The sequence below is a fragment of the Primulina eburnea genome, chromosome 14, assembly GCF_022965805.1.
Source record: "Primulina eburnea isolate SZY01 chromosome 14, ASM2296580v1, whole genome shotgun sequence".
In the NCBI taxonomy this organism is placed as follows: Eukaryota; Viridiplantae; Streptophyta; class Magnoliopsida; order Lamiales; family Gesneriaceae; genus Primulina; species Primulina eburnea.
In genome coordinates this window covers 27812354-27831064 of record NC_133114.1, presented here as the reverse complement: position 1 = coordinate 27831064, position 18711 = coordinate 27812354, and the positions used below count along the sequence as shown (strand labels likewise).

Sequence of the window (18711 nt, the reverse complement as noted above, 5' to 3'; positions counted from 1 at the left end):
ACAATAACCTGCTAGTACATTAACCTTTGCCACTTGCTACTGTTGCGCGAAATTGGTGGAAAAAATTGAAGAAAATAGTCCTCAGTTGAAGAATTCCTTTGTATAAAATTTTGACCCCAGCTTCACGGAATCTACAGACCCCCACCATCCAGTTCCGTCCGCCAATCCTCTTGTCTCCTATAAAATATTATTTTGTAGTAGATCAGTTAATCCAATGACGTTAGGTTAACTCGGTATTGTTCTTCATATACATCATGCATTACGTACCAAATATCAGTAGGTTTTGACAAACTATAAATCACTTACTTTTAAACATTAGAAATATAATTATTAACTTTTTAACTAATCTTTAGAGACGTTTTTACATAAAAATTCACGTCAGACCGGTTCACATGTCAATTTTGTAAGACAGATCGAATAAAATACTATTTTTTACTCCGAAAGTATTTATTTTTCAATGCGAGTATAAATCGAATCGATCTGTCTCATCGATAACTAGCTAAATTAGGTGCATGTCAAAATGGTACTTGGATTAAGAATGATTTGATGGGTAAATTTAAGTTGAGCAAGTTGTAAATTTTACCCAGAGAAGTGTGAGCAACTGTAGGGGTGGGAGAGGACATGAAGAAAGTGACTCTCATCAAATGAAAAAGAGATGCCTCTCAATAATACCCAACTTCTTCTGCATCTTTCATTTTTCAATTTATCTTCAGCCAATTATGACAGCCTTCAGTGGCTCTGTTTGTTTGTTTTTTTCCTAAAGTTATTTCTTAAAAAAATCAATAACTATGATGTACATATTAATATTGCTGTTATGCACTAATATTTATTTCGAAATGATATTTCCTTTTCTTTTTTACGTTGTTGAAGAGTTCTGATTAATATGCTTTTAGTGAGAGTGAGGGTGGGGGTGACGATTCGAGTTGATCTAGGGATGTAAATGAACTGAACTGTTTGCGAGCTTTTCGGATTTCGGCTTGTTAAAAAGCTCGTTCGGGCTCGTTCATTAAGCTTATCGAGCCAAGCCCAAGCCTTATTTTGGGCTCGACAATTTTGTTGAGCCGAGCTTGATATTAATGATGTTCGGCTCGTTAGCTCGTGAACATGTTCGATAATAGGTTCGTGAGCTCAAAATTGAGCTCGGGTCGGTTAGCTGGCTCGTGAGCTCGAGCTCGAGCTCGGCTCGTTTAAGTGGTTCACGAGCTCGGGCTCGAGCTCGAGCTCGGCTCGTTTAGGTAGATCGTGAGCTCGAATTTGAGATAATTAATGAGTTATAATATTAAAATAATTATGTATGATAAATAATAATAAATTAAAAATTATATTAAAAATGTGAATGTTATGACAATAATGGCATAATCCCGTAACCTCATCCTCATCTATTCCAAATCCCAAACCCTATTCGGCTATTCCCGTAACCTCACCTATTCCCCCCGAATCCGCGCCTCCCGACCTCCGCCCGCCGTCGCCGAGGGTCTCCAGTCATAGCCCAGGTCCGGTCGACCATTATCGAAGCAGAAATCGCTAGATTTGAGCGTGTATAGGTAGCGAGACCCCTTTTCCGTCCACCTCTAAACCGCGTACGATTTCCGACGATTCTCCGTTCTTCCGCCGGCGCCGAGGGCTGAAAATCCTTGTACCGTATGGGTCGACTTTGATTGAGGCGTGAATCGAGAGTTTGGAGATCGTATAGGTCGTGAACCCTAGCTCTGATTCTGGTTTGGCCAAATACAGTGGGCAAAACAATTAGAGACAAAAGTTCAAAAGTTTCAGCCTCTCAGGTGTGTTTGAATATTGCTACTACGACAATGAATTTAGTCTACTTAAGAAACTCATATTTGTTGGATTGTTAATGCAATGATATAAATATTTGTTAATGCAATTATATAAATTAATTCTAGCGTATGCACTCTCACTCCGTAGAAATTAATTCTAGCATATGTAGAGACAAAAGTTCAAAAGTTTCAATCTGTTATTGCTGCTACGGCAATGAATCTAGCGTATGCACTCTCACTCCTAATTAATTCTACATATGATTATACGTATATAATCTTATTATTTAAAAATATTATGGTTTGAAAATAATTATACTTTAAAGTAAATATATATAAAAAATTAAAATATTTTAATATAATAAACTGAATATCAGACCTCAAAGGCAACCGACTAGATATCTAATGTTGCCGTCTAGAAGAAACCTTAGCATTGTGAGGTCCAAAAATACAAGGTCACGTACGTGATACATTATATAGTATCATATTATAATATGATATGGTCCAAAATTATATAGGCCCACGTAATTCATTATATATATATATATATATATATATATATATATATATATATATATATATATATATATATATATTCATTTATTCAAAATTCTAAAGTATATCTTACAGAAATTACAATGTTATAACACTAGTAGAAAAATCGGATTTTACTTCGACAGGCTTTACTTCGGCAATAATCAATTACGAAGTAATACATTACCAATAACTTCAGTAATAACACAAGCGAAGTAAAATAATATATTTTACTTCGGATGTTTAAAAACACGGGCTTCACTATATTTTTTTATTATATTTTACTTCGACATATCAATGTTGACGAAGTAAAAAAATAAGAAAAATAAGTTCATGCTGAAGTAATAAGATGAACCGCGCAGATTAACAAAGGAAACTAAACTATACTGAACATTTAGCGACGGTTTGTCGCTCAAAAACCGTCGCTGATTTAATCAGGCTAATAGCGACGGTATTTTCGCGCATATGCGCGCACACTTCAGCGCATATGCGCGAGTGCCTCTGTTCTTGCATCGTAGCTACTGGCCTCCTCGCGCATATGCGCGCGACAGAGCGCGCATATGCGAGGTCTTCTGAGCAGAAACGAGCTCGCTTAACGAGCTTGTTTAACGAGCCGAACCCGAGCCAGGCTCCTTAAACAAGATAAATGAGCCATTAACGAGCCGAGCTCGAGCCGAGCCCGAGCTTCATAACTTCCGAACGAGCCGAGCTCGAGACTTCCGAACGAGCCGAGCCCGAGCTTCAAACCAAAGGCTCGTAACGAACCCGAGCCGAGCCCGAGCCGAGCAGATAGTTTAACGAGCCGTGCCCGAGCCTGATACTGTTCGGCTCGGCTCGGCTCGGCTCATTTACATTACTAAGTAGATCGGGTTGATGCATGATAGTACTAAAAAGTTATTCAACTCGAACCCGAGTCCGACTAACTCGACTCAACGATTTTGATTTTATTTTAAAAAATTAAATGAAATTCAAATTAATAATGTTGTAATTTAAAAACACGATAACAAACTTTTCATTATATATGATTTAAATTTGAAAGACTAATAGTAGAAAATTAAAGTATATTTATTAAATCAAATCAGTAATTGTTTAAAAATATATAAATGTACAAAATAAATATTAAATGATGAAAAATTATTATATAAATATACGATAATTTTTTCAAACAAACAATATATAAAAATTAAAGAATTATTTATTAATTTTTTTAAAACAAATTAAAATGTTTGGGTCAACCCGAACCCTGTTATTTTTTCGGGTCAGATATCGGGTCTAACCAGATCTGATCTGAACCCAAAACCCAAAAACCGAACTTGAATTTTTCGGGTCGAGTCTGGTTTTGATACTTCTAACTTTTAGGGGTATTGTTGCTTTCAAAATTGAAGTACATAATGTTGTTCAAGGTTAACGAATGCAATTTTTTTAGAGTATAATTTACAAATATATAATGTAGCTGTCCATATTACTGACAAGATTTAAAATAAACCCGAGACTTCGTTTCAACTTTACTTCAATTATATGGCGAACAAATACCTCACACATAATCTAAAGGACCAACATGAAATTTAATTCATTAAAAATATAACTTAATTACTTGTTCTATGTCATAACCATTTTACGCAAGCGCCCGAGTATTAGAATCAACAGCACAAAGAGTATAATCATCGTAAAGATGATTGTTGAGATATAATAATTTTTCGTATAGAGTAAACAATTAAAACATGACGCTTAAGTTGTACTGTTTAAATATTTAAGTTATATAATTTATTCATGACCATGATGATGGGGTATCAAATTATTTATCATCACTATTAATACATATTTATGAGTATACCAATAATCATTTGGACGAACAAACGAATAAAATATTGAATCGGATCAACTTCGAATGACGTCAGGTGGTATTTAAGGAGATGAGTTTTTAAATTTATAGATATTAATTATAGTTTTATTGTTAATAAATCAAATATTAAATCCATATATTATTTATGTAAACATCAATTACACAGCAGTATAATGAATTTCAAATGATATCATTGTCGTATTGATTTAAATTCGTCATAATTAATATGAAACGTTATATAAACATGCAATGACTGAATCTGAAGTTCATGTTATTGTTTATCTAAAACAAGAAAAATATATTTGATGATTTGAATACCATCCATCCAAATACAACTTAATTAATCAATTTTTACGTGTTACATTTTTTATCACATCAAATCATTTCGTAAAAATTTAGAGAGTAAAATTTAAAACTTTAAAAATATTTTTTTAATAATAATTGTTGATGTTATGAATGCTATAATTATTGAAAAATTCAAACGTATTGATAAAGATAAAAAAATATTTTATTAGGATATGTAAGTTATATATGAGATACAAATTTACTAAAATAAATTTTTTATGATTTTCTATTAAATAAATCAAAATTTTTTGTACTTTTTTATTATGAGTATTTTTTTTAAAATAAAAAACACATGATAATACTAAAGTTAATTATTTTTAGCCTCTTTATATTTAATAATATAGTATATACATATATGGAAACAACAAACCGTATTTTCATCTCTATCGTTTTTCAAACTTCCCCCCATAATTATTTAATAATAACAATAATTTTTACTATTTAATAACGCAGTTGGAAATTAGAAATATCAATTTGGTTATTATAATTAGTGCACTTACATACCTCCATTTTATTTATATCAAAATATATATGACAAAAAATTGTGTGACACGGTCTCACGTGTTGTATTTTGTGAGACAATTCTCTTATTTGAGTCATCTATGAAAAAGTATTACTTTTTATGCTAATAGTATTACTTTTTATTGTGAAAATCGGTAGGGTTGACCCGTCTCATAGATAAAAATTCGTGAGACCGTCTCACAAGATACCTATTCAATATAAAAAATAACATTAGTGAAAATTGAAGAACTAACATAATATATAATATCAGCTAATGATAAGTAGCTTAAAAATTCCCATTTTTTTTTATCAACTTATATAGCAAAAAATCCAATTGATTAAATTAACAAATTTTTATCCAAAGTATATTTCATCAACTTGATCCATGAGATAAAATTTTCAAGTGTATAGAGTAACATAGTATAAAAAATGCTAGTATTAAATGTAAAATAGAAAAAAACATGAAATTTATATATATATATATATATATATACACACACACACTTATAAAAATATTTCGAACGAATTCATCCATGGAAAATGAAAACATAATCAATAATTTACCAGGGAAACTAAATAAATTGGATTTTTTTTTTGTATGGAAAAATTATTAGATTGATTTATAGAGTAATAATTTTTTTGAACATAAACATATTTACTTACTTTTCTAGTTCTTTTTTTTTTTTTTTTGAAATGTACTTTTCTAGTTCTTGAAATTAGCAAACAATGCAGCTCAGCCGCTGCTTCTGTAATCTGGATGATTGAGTCCGAATAGGATGTAAACAAACTAAATCGTTCGTGAGATATTCCAAACTCGGCTCGATAAAAAGTTTGTTTGAGTTCGTTCGTTAATCATATCAAACTAAGCTCAAGCTCGATTTTGAGCTCGACAACTTAATCAAACCAAGCTCAAGCCTAAGCGTATTCGGCTCGTAAGCTCGCAAACATGTTCGTTAATAGGCTCGCGAGCTCGAACTGGCTCGTAAGCTCGAGCTTGACTCATTTGTTGAGTTGACAAATAAAAATATTTGTACTAATAAAAGTTAAACTTTTATGTCTAATATAAAATTAGTTCATAGATATATTTAATTTTACAAGCTCGTATCAAGCTCAAATTCGAGCTCAATTGTATGTTTTACGAGCTCGAAAACGAGCCGAGCTCAAGTCAGGCTTGTTAAATATGATAAACGAGCTATTAATAAACCAAGATCGAGCCCGGCTTGATTAACATGATAAACGAGCTTTTAACGAGTCGAGCTCGAGCTCTATCAATCTTAAATGAGCCAAACTCAACCCAGATGATAAAAGTTCGAATCAAGCTTGAGCTGGAGCTGAAATTAATCTTAAACGAGCCAAACTCAAGTCAGATGATAAAAGCTCGAATCAAGGTCGAGCTCGAGCTTGAGCTTGAATTAATCTTAAACGAGCCAAACTCAAGCCTGATACTGTTCGACTTGATTTGGATCATTTACATCCCTAAGTCCGAACAATTACTTATATAAAATATACAAAATGGAATTAAGAATATTTTGTATTTGAGAAAAACAAAGTGAAAACGTAGTAGTTGACGGACCATCTAGCCTGCAAATTTTTTATTTTATATTTGCAAACAGTAAACACGTTCAAATTTCCATTTTGATTATAATTGCGTAAAAAAAAATTAATTGACCATAATTTATATAGACCTAAATAAATAAAAAAGAAGAAGTCAAAACAGTTCTTGAATTACTTACTGATCAGACTGCAAATTTTTTCTTTTACAAGAAGTGGGTTCTTTTGCTGATTGCTTTTACAACAAGATTTTGCCTGTTGCGAATATCTTTTCTTTGTTGTGGGTTCCTCGATTACGGCCGGTATAAGGTAATAAACCGGGAAAGCTTGGATCTTTTTACTGGTAGGATTTGTATTTTTCATTTATTATTCTTAGTCTAAAGTTTCACTCTGTTCTTCTTGGATGTGTATTCTTCATGTCTTGGAATTGTTGGGTGATTTTGTCTGTCATTTGCTGAACACATGCGATTAAGGTATGGAATTCTTGAGGTTCCTTCAAACAGGAGCTGGAAAGCGGTGTTATCTGATGATAGATTCACGTTGACTAGAAATTGGAGGCGACAAATTTTGTGATTGTATTCCGACAGTTTCTTTACTTGTTTACTTTCTCAATTTATTTACTCGCTTTTGACAAACTTGAATTGTTTAAACCGATTCTTCAATTTTATGGTGAAGAATCAAGCTTTACTAAGTTTCTTGTAGCTGAGAAACTAGAAGCAGATACTTTGGTTCTACTTGCTACCATTGCCTCACAATACAATGCCTTCTATCGAGTTGTAAAAGTGGCAAAGGACCTACTTCGAACATCGGACTTGGTGTTAAAACCATTCATTGACACGAAATGCCTTCTTGTTATTGCACTTGTTTCATTAAATTTTTAAAATCCGATCAAGCTGGCCTTATTGATAGCCGAATTTGGTTGCATAAAACAAGGAGTGGTACTCTCTCCATGTCAGTACCATTACAATGAAATCGCTTCTTGAAGATTTTTATTGTCGTTAATTTTTTGTGAATAAATTGAGGACCAATACAATAACTCACGAGTCACGAGGCATATGAGTATCCAAATGCTCGCTGATGTTGCTTATATTCCCTCAAGGATACTCTATTTTCTTTGCCTCATATTTTCATGGTTTTCTCTTTCTATCTCCTTGGTGATTGTTGATGTTCCATAGAGACACTTTCCTCTTATGTCGCCTTCTGATGGATTTTCTAATAGAGGTTATCAGCAAAACATGAGCTGTTTCAGCTGTTGCAAGGAAGATGACTTGCATAGAGCTGCTGATAATGGGCCATACAGGACAACCCATTCAGCGGGTGAGTGTTCTTTCCTGTTCAGTTTTCAAGGTTTTATGAAGTAGTTGCCACATTTACTTTTTACATGTTGGATGAATCGGAATTGAAAAATTAACTTATCTTTATGACGCATGGGTACTCCTTGTATCCGCACACCGTGTCAATACTCTCAAATACAAATACTTGATGATACATGTTGCATACTAGCATGTGATTCTACTGAAGTATCTGTGAGTTAAAATGAAAAAGGAAAACCTTAGAATGTTGCTTGTGTAATGACAAAGTACTCTACCTTGAATGTGTCTAATTGTAGTAACTAATAATTTTAAAAAGGTTTATTGTTTTTTGTTAAATAACTGCTAGAAATTCTTAAGAAAACTATTTTAAAAAATAAAAAATAAAAATCTAGATACTGTATTTGAATTCATAGATGACATGATATATCAAAAACTACAAATCTCGTTTTACTAGATTATCGGTGTAAAAGTTGTTGGTGATAATGTTTTAATGAATTTAGACAATTATCATTTTATTGCAAAACAATATGCTAATTGGTTGTATTTAATAATGTTGTATTTCTATGTTTGCATTTTATCATTTTTGCCCCTTGTGGATTCTGAATTTGTTTTTATTATGCTTGATAATGTCTAATATACTCCCACATTTATATGGTCTTGTAGCCATGTCATCGTATCCGTCTCGGTACAACAAAGCATATTATTGAAATAGCTGATTAAACTTAGTAATTTACTGGTCTATTGCTTCATCCTCTATCTTTAGCTTCAGTGAATAAATATCCAAGAAAAGAAACACGATAATATTTTTTCTTATTGTCGTTTGAATGTACCTAAATTCGTGATTGTAATATGAAGGTCAAACATTCTTTCAGCATATTTTTTTCTGATGGTGGACCCTTCTATCTTCTCTGGCTGTATTTCTTTATTAATCATCTTCAGATATCCAATTTTACCACTATGAAATTCAATTGAGATTTTCTGCAGGCAACCCCGCTGGTTATCGAGCTGCAGAAGTGGCAACAAAGGATAAACCAACCATTAGCATGCAGCCGATTTCTGTCCCTACCATTTCAGTTGATGAATTGAAGGACATTACAAATAATTTTGGTTTAAAGTCTTTGATTGGCGAGGGATCATATGGACGGGTGCACCATGGCATCTTGAAAAGTCAACGTGCCGCGGCAATAAAAAAGTTAGACTCTAGCAAACAGCCAGACCAAGAATTTTTAGCTCAGGTTTTGCCATAAGACACGATGCTTGTTGATTTAGCTGAATTGATGGCACTTTCAAGAAAGATTATGCGATTTAGTATATGCTTTTTCAGATTTCTTTGGTTTCTAGACTAAAGCACGAAAATGTGGTTGAGCTTCTTGGTTATTGTGTGGATGGTGGTCTCCGCGTCCTGGCTTATGAGTATGCTCCTAATGGATCATTGCACGACATTCTTCATGGTGAATTTATCTTCTTCTTCTTCTTCTTCTTCATCTTCTTCTTCTTCTTCTTCTGCTTTAAAACAATTGATCTTCTTAATTTGATGATGTTATTATTTAACAATTGATAATGGCTACAAAATTTGAAGTCTTTGGCTGTGTACATCATTGTCGACCTTTTGGCTATATGTCTTCAAGAATTTAGATGCTGAGTTGACGTCTAATGATGCATAAATTAATGTTATAAACTTTACTTTCATTAACTTGGTACTGTGTGTGATACAAAATAAATGACCTTTCGACGGAATGATCTAGATTTTCCTATTTATAGCTGTATATTTTTTTACCGTGGAAAAATATCCTTTCATATACTGGATTCTTGGTTTATGACGTGCAGTGTGCCAGCAAGTATAGGAAGAATACATTATATCATTCATAACTTTGTATTGCCTGTCTGACTACATAATCATTGAGATAATATGAATTGTATTTACTTTTATTTGCATTGTTAATGCAGGACGGAAAGGCGTAAAAGGAGCACAGCCAGGTCCAGTTTTGTCATGGGCCCAGAGGGTTAAAATTGCTGTTGGAGCTGCAAAAGGACTGGAATACTTGCACGAGAAGGCACAGCCTCACATGATTCATCGCGATATAAAGTCCAGCAATGTGTTACTGTTCAATGATGACGTCGCTAAGATTGCTGATTTTGATTTATCAAATCAAGGCCCTGACATGACAGCTCGACTTCATTCCACTCGCGTCCTTGGGACTTTTGGTTATCATGCCCCTGAGTATGTTATTGTCAAGTTTTTACTAGATGCAAACATACCTAGTTCTTATGCACACTGACTAGCCTTTTCCAATATGTATTCCAATCTTTGGACATAGACAACGAATTTTGAATGATGTGCTTTTGGACAGACAAACTCGATTTATAACAAGTGCCTCGTCTTTTTTAAAATATATATAATATTTGGCTGGGCCTTTTTCTCTTAAAAAGCATTTAAAATCCAAATCAAAGCCCAAAAAATGTGACTTTTAGGATTTTTGTTCATCTTCTCTTCATAAAAAAAAGTTATAATTTTTCACGGCTGTATCCAAACACTGCTTGTAATTTTTTGTAGGATAAAGCACTTTCATAAAATTGGTTTTATAAAGCGTTCTTAAGCTAAATGTTTCTATGCCTAAATGGTTAATCTAGTCACAAATGAACACACAGATTTGTTATTTAATATTATCTTTGTAATATTATCTTTGACTTGTTTTATTTTGGTGGTAGATACGCGATGACTGGGCAACTAAGTTCAAAAAGCGATGTTTATAGCTTTGGTGTGGTACTTCTTGAACTTTTGACTGGACGTAAGCCAGTCGATAATACGCTACCTAGGACGCAACAGAGTCTTGTGACATGGGTATGTCAAGGCATTTTCTTAGCGATTATTTTCTGAATGTGATTGGTTTGATTTGTTTCCATGTGTGTTCTTTGCTGTAATTTATTGGCTTCTAAAATTATTTGAATTAGGCCACACCACAGCTTAGGGAAGACAAGGTAAAGCAGTGTGTTGACGCGAGACTGAATGGAGAGTACCCTCCAAAGGCAGTCGCAAAGGTAAGTTGACACTTGTTTCCTAGTTTAGAGCGTCATGAATTTGATCACTAGGATGACTGTTGAAAAAAACAAAAATTTAGAAGCATGGATGCACCTCTTGACACAACTTCAAGTGGTTTTGCCACAAAGATCTATGTCCATGACATAATACCTGCCGATATGGTTCAAACAACACTTGTAATTAGTGTTAGTTTAGAAATAAAAATATCACCTCTTAGTTTTACAGGTTACAATAACTTGATAATCTTAAGAGAACTTTCTGATAGCCAATACATAATAAATTCAGAATATATTTTTTGATATCTAACTAGTATTGTTATAAAATCGCATCATGTATGATTTGGTCAATACATGCAGATGGCTGCAGTTACTGCCTTGTGTGTGCAATATGAAGCGGATTTCCGCCCAAACATGAGCATTGTAGTGAATGCTCTCCAACCGCTGCTGAATACTCGACCTGGACCTCCTGCCGAAACACCTAACTTGTGAAATTCATCGAATCTGTTGTAATCATGCCTTTATCTCTTAGATATTTTGCTGCATATGTAACCATGGGTAGGCAAGCGGAACTTTTATCAGTAAAATGTTATGGTAATGTGATTAACGAACGAACAAGAGTGACAGGTCCGGAGTATAGAGCAACACGAAGTTTTCAAAATTCGACACACAGTTTTGTGTGTAAATTATAAAGTTTGCTTGAACTGCTGGCGAGCAATACAGAATAGCAAGCATGACTCTGCATAATGTTGTTGTAAGCATACCGAATGCGTTTAGAGCTGCTCTCTCTGTCTTCAATCTCTCTCATTTTACTTGGTTTTAAAGGCTATACATTATTTTGGGTGGAAATCTATGCCTGTTGACTTAGCTTCATCTTTAACACAAAACGCAGGCCCCCATGCTTACACACACACACACACACACACATATATACATCTACACGCACCTAGATATACATTTATGTGTGTGTGTTGCATATTTGTATGGTGAGTTGCCTTTGAACTTTAGTTATGCCTTAGTGGCTAAAATCCATTTTGAAAGATGGAGAGCTAAAACCACATGTATTGTTATGGCTATTGTTATGGCTCGAACCTTGCCACCAACAATTTTTTGTGGCATGTGTTTCTTATCTGTTTATATGCGAGATTGCCTCGAGATGGGATCGCTCAACGAAAATATATAAATGTATTTATTCCCCTCCCTCCATTGAAAAGGAATTTATCCATACTTTCTTTTTGAGTTTTTTGTGTTGGAGATAAATATTAGTATAATTAAATACCATCGTCTCAGACTTGAAATCTTAGTTATTAATATATTTGATTAAGTTCAAAATGATGTTTTTGTCTTTCCATGTCTTTTATTTTTAAATAATTTTATTCATAGTTGCATAAATATATATATATACCAAAAAAGAATCTATATGGCAAGCAATTAAATTGCGAGATGTGTACTTTCTCCAATAAAAAAATTTTGTTGGAAAATTCAATCGATTATGACAATCTTAATATCCTCCATTAAAAAACCACATCACTTGCACCTCAACGCATATTTTCAATTATATTTGCAGTTTTGCCTATGGCTTAACATAACACCTCGACACGCATCTTCAATTATTTTGCAGTTATAGTTTCTCACTCGAGTGAGTTTTATGTGAGACCATCTCATAGATCCTAATCTGTGAGACGTGTTAATCTTACTCATATTCACACAAAAAAGTAATACTATTAGCATAAAAAATAATATTTTTTTATGGATGACCCAAATAATATACTTGTCTCACAAATACGACCCGTGAGACCGTCTCACACAAGTTTTTACCTTCTCGCTCATATCAAAATCTCAAATTCGGGACGAGATCTAGATATAAATACATGTGAGGGTTGTCACGTGTATAATTAAATCGTCAACTCAATTCATCTATTTGGCAGGACTAGGCATACTAATTTGATCTCTAAGGTGATATCTGGCCATTTTGACAACTCTTACATCCATCCGAAAGCAGACGTCTGCTTCTATTCTATATCTATATATATATAAATATACAGATTGAATTGTGAATTTACTCTATTGTCCTTATCTTTATTATTATCTATTAATTACAATTATGCATTTACTCTTTTGTCCTTATCCTTATTATTTATTTACTAATTACTAAACTTTTAAATTCAATCCTTATTATTAATTATTAATTACAATTATGCATTTACTCTTTTGTTCTTATCCTTATTATTTATTTACTAATTAATAAACTTTTAATCCTTATCCTTATTATTTATTTACTAATTACTAAACTTTTAAATTCAATAACCGAGATTAAAATTTGTTTTGTGAAAAAACCTTACAAATAATCTATATCTATCTATATCTATCTATAATAATCTATACTAATATAAATATATGAATGTGACCTTCATTTAATAATAATCATTAATATATTTTTTTTAAATCAATTTTCAATATATGATGCTAAATACATATTACTAAATGATAATTATCTATTATTAATCTATTAAGTATATGACTTTCATTTGTTAGCTTACTATTATATTATTTTTTTGTTTTACAATTTGTCATATTAATGGTGTTATTTAATTCATTTTTTTTCTTAGTTTAATAAGATCATTAATAGTGTATTTAACTCAATCAAACTAATTATTATTTTAATTTACTTTAAATTTAATTTTAGTTACTTAAATTTATACATTGCCATCAAATAATAACAGGAAGACAAAGGGAAATGATTCGGATTGAATAAAAATAAATTATTTATAAATATTAATCTCATACAAAATTTCTTTCTCCCATTTAGAATAAAAATATTTTCAGACTCTTTAAGTGTCAATAAAGATATGTGATTGAGAGAAATATTTGTCTTTAAGTGATTTCAAACATTGTTTTTAAGTTATTTAGTCAATTTTTTTTATAAATGCTGCTAAATAAATATTACTAAATAATATGCTCCATTTGATCATTTTGTGTTCTTGCAATGAGAGGAGTTTTTTTTTACCCTAGCGTTAACATGTTTGATTGTTATATGTCTTTTGTATTGATCATGTAATTGTGTTTGCATTGTTTATGTGATTTGTTTGTTTGCACAAAGAAAAGAGAAAACAAAATCAAATATCCAACAAAAACGGTTATTTTTCAATTTTTTATTGTTGAGATATTTTGTTAATTTTTAAACACATAATGCATGTTTTCTGTTTGCTTAGATTACTTAGTTTGAAGTGACTTAGAAAATATTAAAAAGATTGAAATATTTATTCGTTTTTACCTTATGTCTCATAATATCAAGAGATGACATTTTTTATTTATTGGGGCAAATGTATTTTCAAACTTCTGTCTATAAATCAATATTTAAATTTTTTACGACATTATTATATTCTCTAATCAATTTTTTTTTACTTAAATTGATAGAAGGCATTTTAATTTGAGTTTTTATGTTCTTGCTTATATTATTTTTGTAATATTATTTATCATGAAAATAATAGGTGAACTACAAAATTTGGTAGGTCTAAGAGTCCTCTGGTGAACGACAAATATGGATAAATTATTAAAATATATAATATCCAGTAGATTTTTGACATGCGATTTTGCTCTAATTCAATGATTATGCATGATTATAAATTTTAATTATATCACAAGTTAACGCATGCTTTGTTGTTACTAGATATATTTAGTCAATAGTCTAATATGTTTCTATGGTTTAAAAAAAATTGTGTGACTTTGTATTATATTATTACGGCTACTTTTCTAAATGGTTTTATTATGATTTCAAGGCACCATTTTTCATGTGTTTTTTAAAGAAGTGAAATGAATATCTATAAAACGATGACATTAATAAGGCTTCTTCTCTTTATTTGAAAAAAATATTGGAAAATTTATACAAATTGTGAATAATATGAGTTAATATTTAATTTGAGAGTGATTATGGTTTTTATTGCTCGTATATACTTCAATTTTTTTGTTATTGTACTAAATAAATTATTTTTAACCTTTGAGTTATAATTTTTTTTCTTATCGAGGTTGTTTGTGTTATGATTTTTTTATTCGTTTTGGTTAGTATTGTTGGCGCTAATTGATTTTTCTGATATTATATCATGTGTCTTGTTGTTTATATAAAAATAAATATGAGAGTACATCAATCAAAGCTACGTATTTTGAGTCTTCTGTTCTACGAAGAGAATAGTAAATGGTTTCTATGAATTATATAATTTCTTGGTTTTTCATACATATAATCTACGAAATGCGTCAAATTGTGAACAAAAAAGTTTTGACAAACATAGTTGATGAAAAAAAAGACATGTTAAATAAAAAAATAATGTTGTGTATTACTATGTTGGGTGCGATAATTGTCCCTGCTTGGTAGAGCGGTCGAACCGTGGTGCTTGAGCTGCTGTGCGGTTTAAAAGATTTGAGTTGCACAATTACTACTAGCTATAGCTTTTGGTAAAACGACAAGCGATCGGTCTTACAATTGGTATCAGAGGCAAGGTCACGGGTTCGATTCCCATTGATTGCAAGGAGTGCAATTATTGGGAGGAAGATTGTTGGATGCAATAATTGTCCCTGCTTGCTTGAGCGGCCGAACTGTGGTGCTTGAGCTGCTGCGCGATTTAAAATATTTGAGTTGCACCATTACTACTAGCTATAGCTTTTGGTAAAAGCGGCAAGCGTTCGGTCCTACATACTATGTCCTAATTTCTGTATGATATAATTCAAGCACATTTTTTTATAGATATTTGAAATTAGGTCTAATTAAGTAACATGAAACATATACATATATATTAAATCATATTTAAAGCAAAATGTTAAGATCAAGAATGATTCAGATTTAAATTTCAACGAAACATAATGAAGAAGGAATTGAAGAATTGTATGTGTACGTTAAGTGTTATATAATGATTATGTTGCTACTTCATGGTTGTGCGACATATGAATGTCATATAAAATGTCAATATTTCTCAATAAAATAGTTTTTTTCAAAAAGAAAAAAATTATTCATTTAGAAAAAGAAATACATGAAAAACAAATTGTGCATAATTCTCATTCTATTTATAATGGTATGAGAACAATTCTAAAACTTTGTTGACACAATATAACAGATCAATTCTGTGCATTTTATTGAGACATTGAGTCAGTTTCACTTTATTTTCTCCAATATTATCTCGATATATTTCGAGGTGATACGAGATTGTTTTTGTCTCTTTTTTTAGTCAAATTGTCTAACTTGCTAATTTATAACATATATGATGGTAGCATAGAAAAATCCTCGTCAAATAAATTCACTTAACAAAATATTGAAATTCAAATAAAATTCTACAATATTTTATCAAATTAATTTTGACTATCATAAAATGCTCATCAAATCTAAATGGTTATATTATTAGATGAGATATTGAATAAGACAAATACTTTGACATATATTGGAATGATATCTCATATGCATATCTTAATAACATTATTCGTATCTCTTCTCAAGCTTTTTAAAATACAATAATTAATTTTGTATATCGTTCCACAAGATATAAAATATTATAAAACAAAATATAAACTCGATAGAAGAAAATTTGTTTTGTTTCAATGAATAATATAATATTATGTTCTAAACGCAACAAATGAGATTGAAACTATATCATCATCATGACATGATGCTCGCAATCATTATTTCAAAGCTTCCAAAAAATGACGATCAAGATGACTTTCTTGAATTGTGTCAAATTAAATGAGGACACAATTCTAAGATATAGCCATTTGAAAAAATTCAAGTATTTTTCTCACACTGATTGAGAAATAGTTGTTAAAAATTTATTAACCTTACAGCTATATGTTGATAATATGATACTAAATATATAAAAATGATATCACAAATATAACAATATTTGAAGAAGGTGCAACACCATTCATTGGTTATGTTGTTGAAGAATATATAGGTTATAAATACTTTTAGTCACAAGTGAAAACTTATCACGAGTAAAAGCATTTTTTCTTAGGAGTTATAGTTGATTATTGTCAAAAGCTGAAAAATCATTTAACAACAAAAAAATAGTCGGAAAAATAAGATTATCAAATAAAAACAATATAGAAAATCGAAAAAATATCGTGATAAAGAAGCAAACTACGAACATGTCAGATCCCGGATAAGGATTGTAAATAACATAATAGATGTTAAAGACAATCAGATACTTGTTGAGCATATCAAAATAATTATATTTATATTATAACAAATTACGACAAAGAGCTGTTGAGTTGTCAAAATCAACCAAGAAGCATATTGGAAAGTGTGTCAAGTGGATAAGATACTTTCTCTGATTTATATACGTCTATGGTCATGATTTTTTTATTTTTTATGGGTTAGTTTGTTTCAGTTGATAAATGTTAATAACCATGTTTTAATTCATTTAAATATTATTAAAATTTCGTACATATATTTTCAATAGTTTAGTTTTTTACGTGCAACGCACGTGCATTTTTCTAGTTCTAATAAAAGGTATGAACTCCAGAACAGAAAAAATACTTATTTTATTTGTTCTCCGAAAATGGAAAAATGACCTTTACCATTGGCCCAAATGGACACTATTCTTAAGGAGTGTGAAAGCACCCAAAAACCTAGTGTGGTCAAAATTTCTGTTTTATGATATATTATTTTAGTAAAATTTCAACTGACATCTAAATGAATTATATATCTTGTACTCTAATAACACGTTAAAATCATCAATCATAATCCATTATCACGAGTTACAAACTAGTCTGATAATATCACAACTCGCCCAAATGACATATCGGATTGCTCCGTTGGTCCTTCTCACAACTCTAAAAAGATGTTTTAATTTTTTTTTTTATTTTTGAAATGATTGAAAATTATATGTTAAGTAATATAGTATATATATAAAAACTATATTTCAAAATTAATAAAAAAAGAAAAGAAAATAATTAGTAAGACTTACAAGTTACAATGGGAAAAATGATAAAGCTTATATAAATATATATTAAATATAGGGAACTATAAATAGAAAAAAAATAACATCGACAAATAAAGAGTTACAAATTGCAATACTACAAAATTCTAATTGTAATAATCTTCATAGATATGGATTACACTATTTTTTTAGAATTATGGATTATACTAACTTAAAACATAAAAATTGTAATAAAAATATAAAAATAAATGTGAAATAAATGATTTTTTCACATTGAAATTCGAGCAAACTATGAAACGAAACTATTTTAGTTAGTAAAATCTATAAATAGTGTTGGAAATTAATACTGCCCATATTAATAAATTAATACAAAACTTTTATCAGACGGTGTCATCTGTAATTTTGTGAGACAATTAATTTATAAATTCGTGAGATCGTATTACATAAAAATGTCTTTTATTATCTCATTTAATTAACAATGACATTGTTAATCTCTTTTTTTTTTTTTTTTTCATTTTTAAAAACAAATAAAAAGCAACCTCCCACATAGCACCATTTTGAGTTCGCTTTACGATGAAAAATAATTGAAATTCTGGAGATGAATGAAACCGATGTAATTTTTTATTTTTATTTTTTTAAATCTTATTTTAAGGAGTGGGAGGACTCGAACCTGAGTCATTACAAGGAGAACACAAGATGAGACCTATTAGAAGCTAAAACTCGATATCAAGAGTAGGTTTTGTGAGATGTCTCACAAATTTTATCTGTGAGACGAGTCATTATATCGATATCACAATAAAAGTAATATTTTTTCATAGATCACCTAAATAAGATATTATCTCATAAAATACGAATCGTGAGATTGTCTCACACACGTTTTTGCTCAGGTCAAACCG

The 18711-nt window shown here is 30.8% G+C and overlaps 1 protein-coding gene across 4 annotated transcripts; it reads left to right on the top strand.

Annotated features, from left to right (window-relative positions):
- Window positions 1-6674: 6674 nt before the first annotated feature.
- LOC140812004 (pto-interacting protein 1) lies at window positions 6675-11768 on the top strand. Of its 4 annotated transcripts, none has more exons than XM_073170162.1 (8): window positions 6675-6855; window positions 7776-7863; window positions 8844-9094; window positions 9184-9310; window positions 9807-10080; window positions 10569-10701; window positions 10812-10898; window positions 11256-11768. In XM_073170162.1, exons 2-8 carry the CDS (start codon window positions 7782-7784, stop codon window positions 11385-11387), a joined length of 1086 nt encoding a protein of 361 aa, XP_073026263.1. In that variant the 5' UTR covers window positions 6675-6855; window positions 7776-7781; the 3' UTR covers window positions 11388-11768. The 4 variants fall into 4 exon arrangements, with proteins under 4 accessions (XP_073026263.1, XP_073026264.1, XP_073026262.1 ...); XM_073170163.1 differs by having other exon boundaries at window positions 6706-6855; window positions 7768-7863; XM_073170161.1 differs by having other exon boundaries at window positions 6706-6855; window positions 7722-7863.
- The last annotated feature ends 6943 nt before the right edge of the window (window positions 11769-18711 follow it).

Coding starts and splice junctions, on each gene's coding strand:
- LOC140812004 (XM_073170161.1), top strand. CDS start 7,737: ATGTCGCCTTCTGATGGATTTTCTAATAGAGGTTATCAGCAAAACATG. Junction 7,864..8,843: donor CAGGACAACCCATTCAGCGG/GTGAGTGTTCTT, acceptor GATTTTCTGCAG/GCAACCCCGCTGGTTATCGA. Junction 9,095..9,183: donor ACCAAGAATTTTTAGCTCAG/GTTTTGCCATAA, acceptor ATGCTTTTTCAG/ATTTCTTTGGTTTCTAGACT.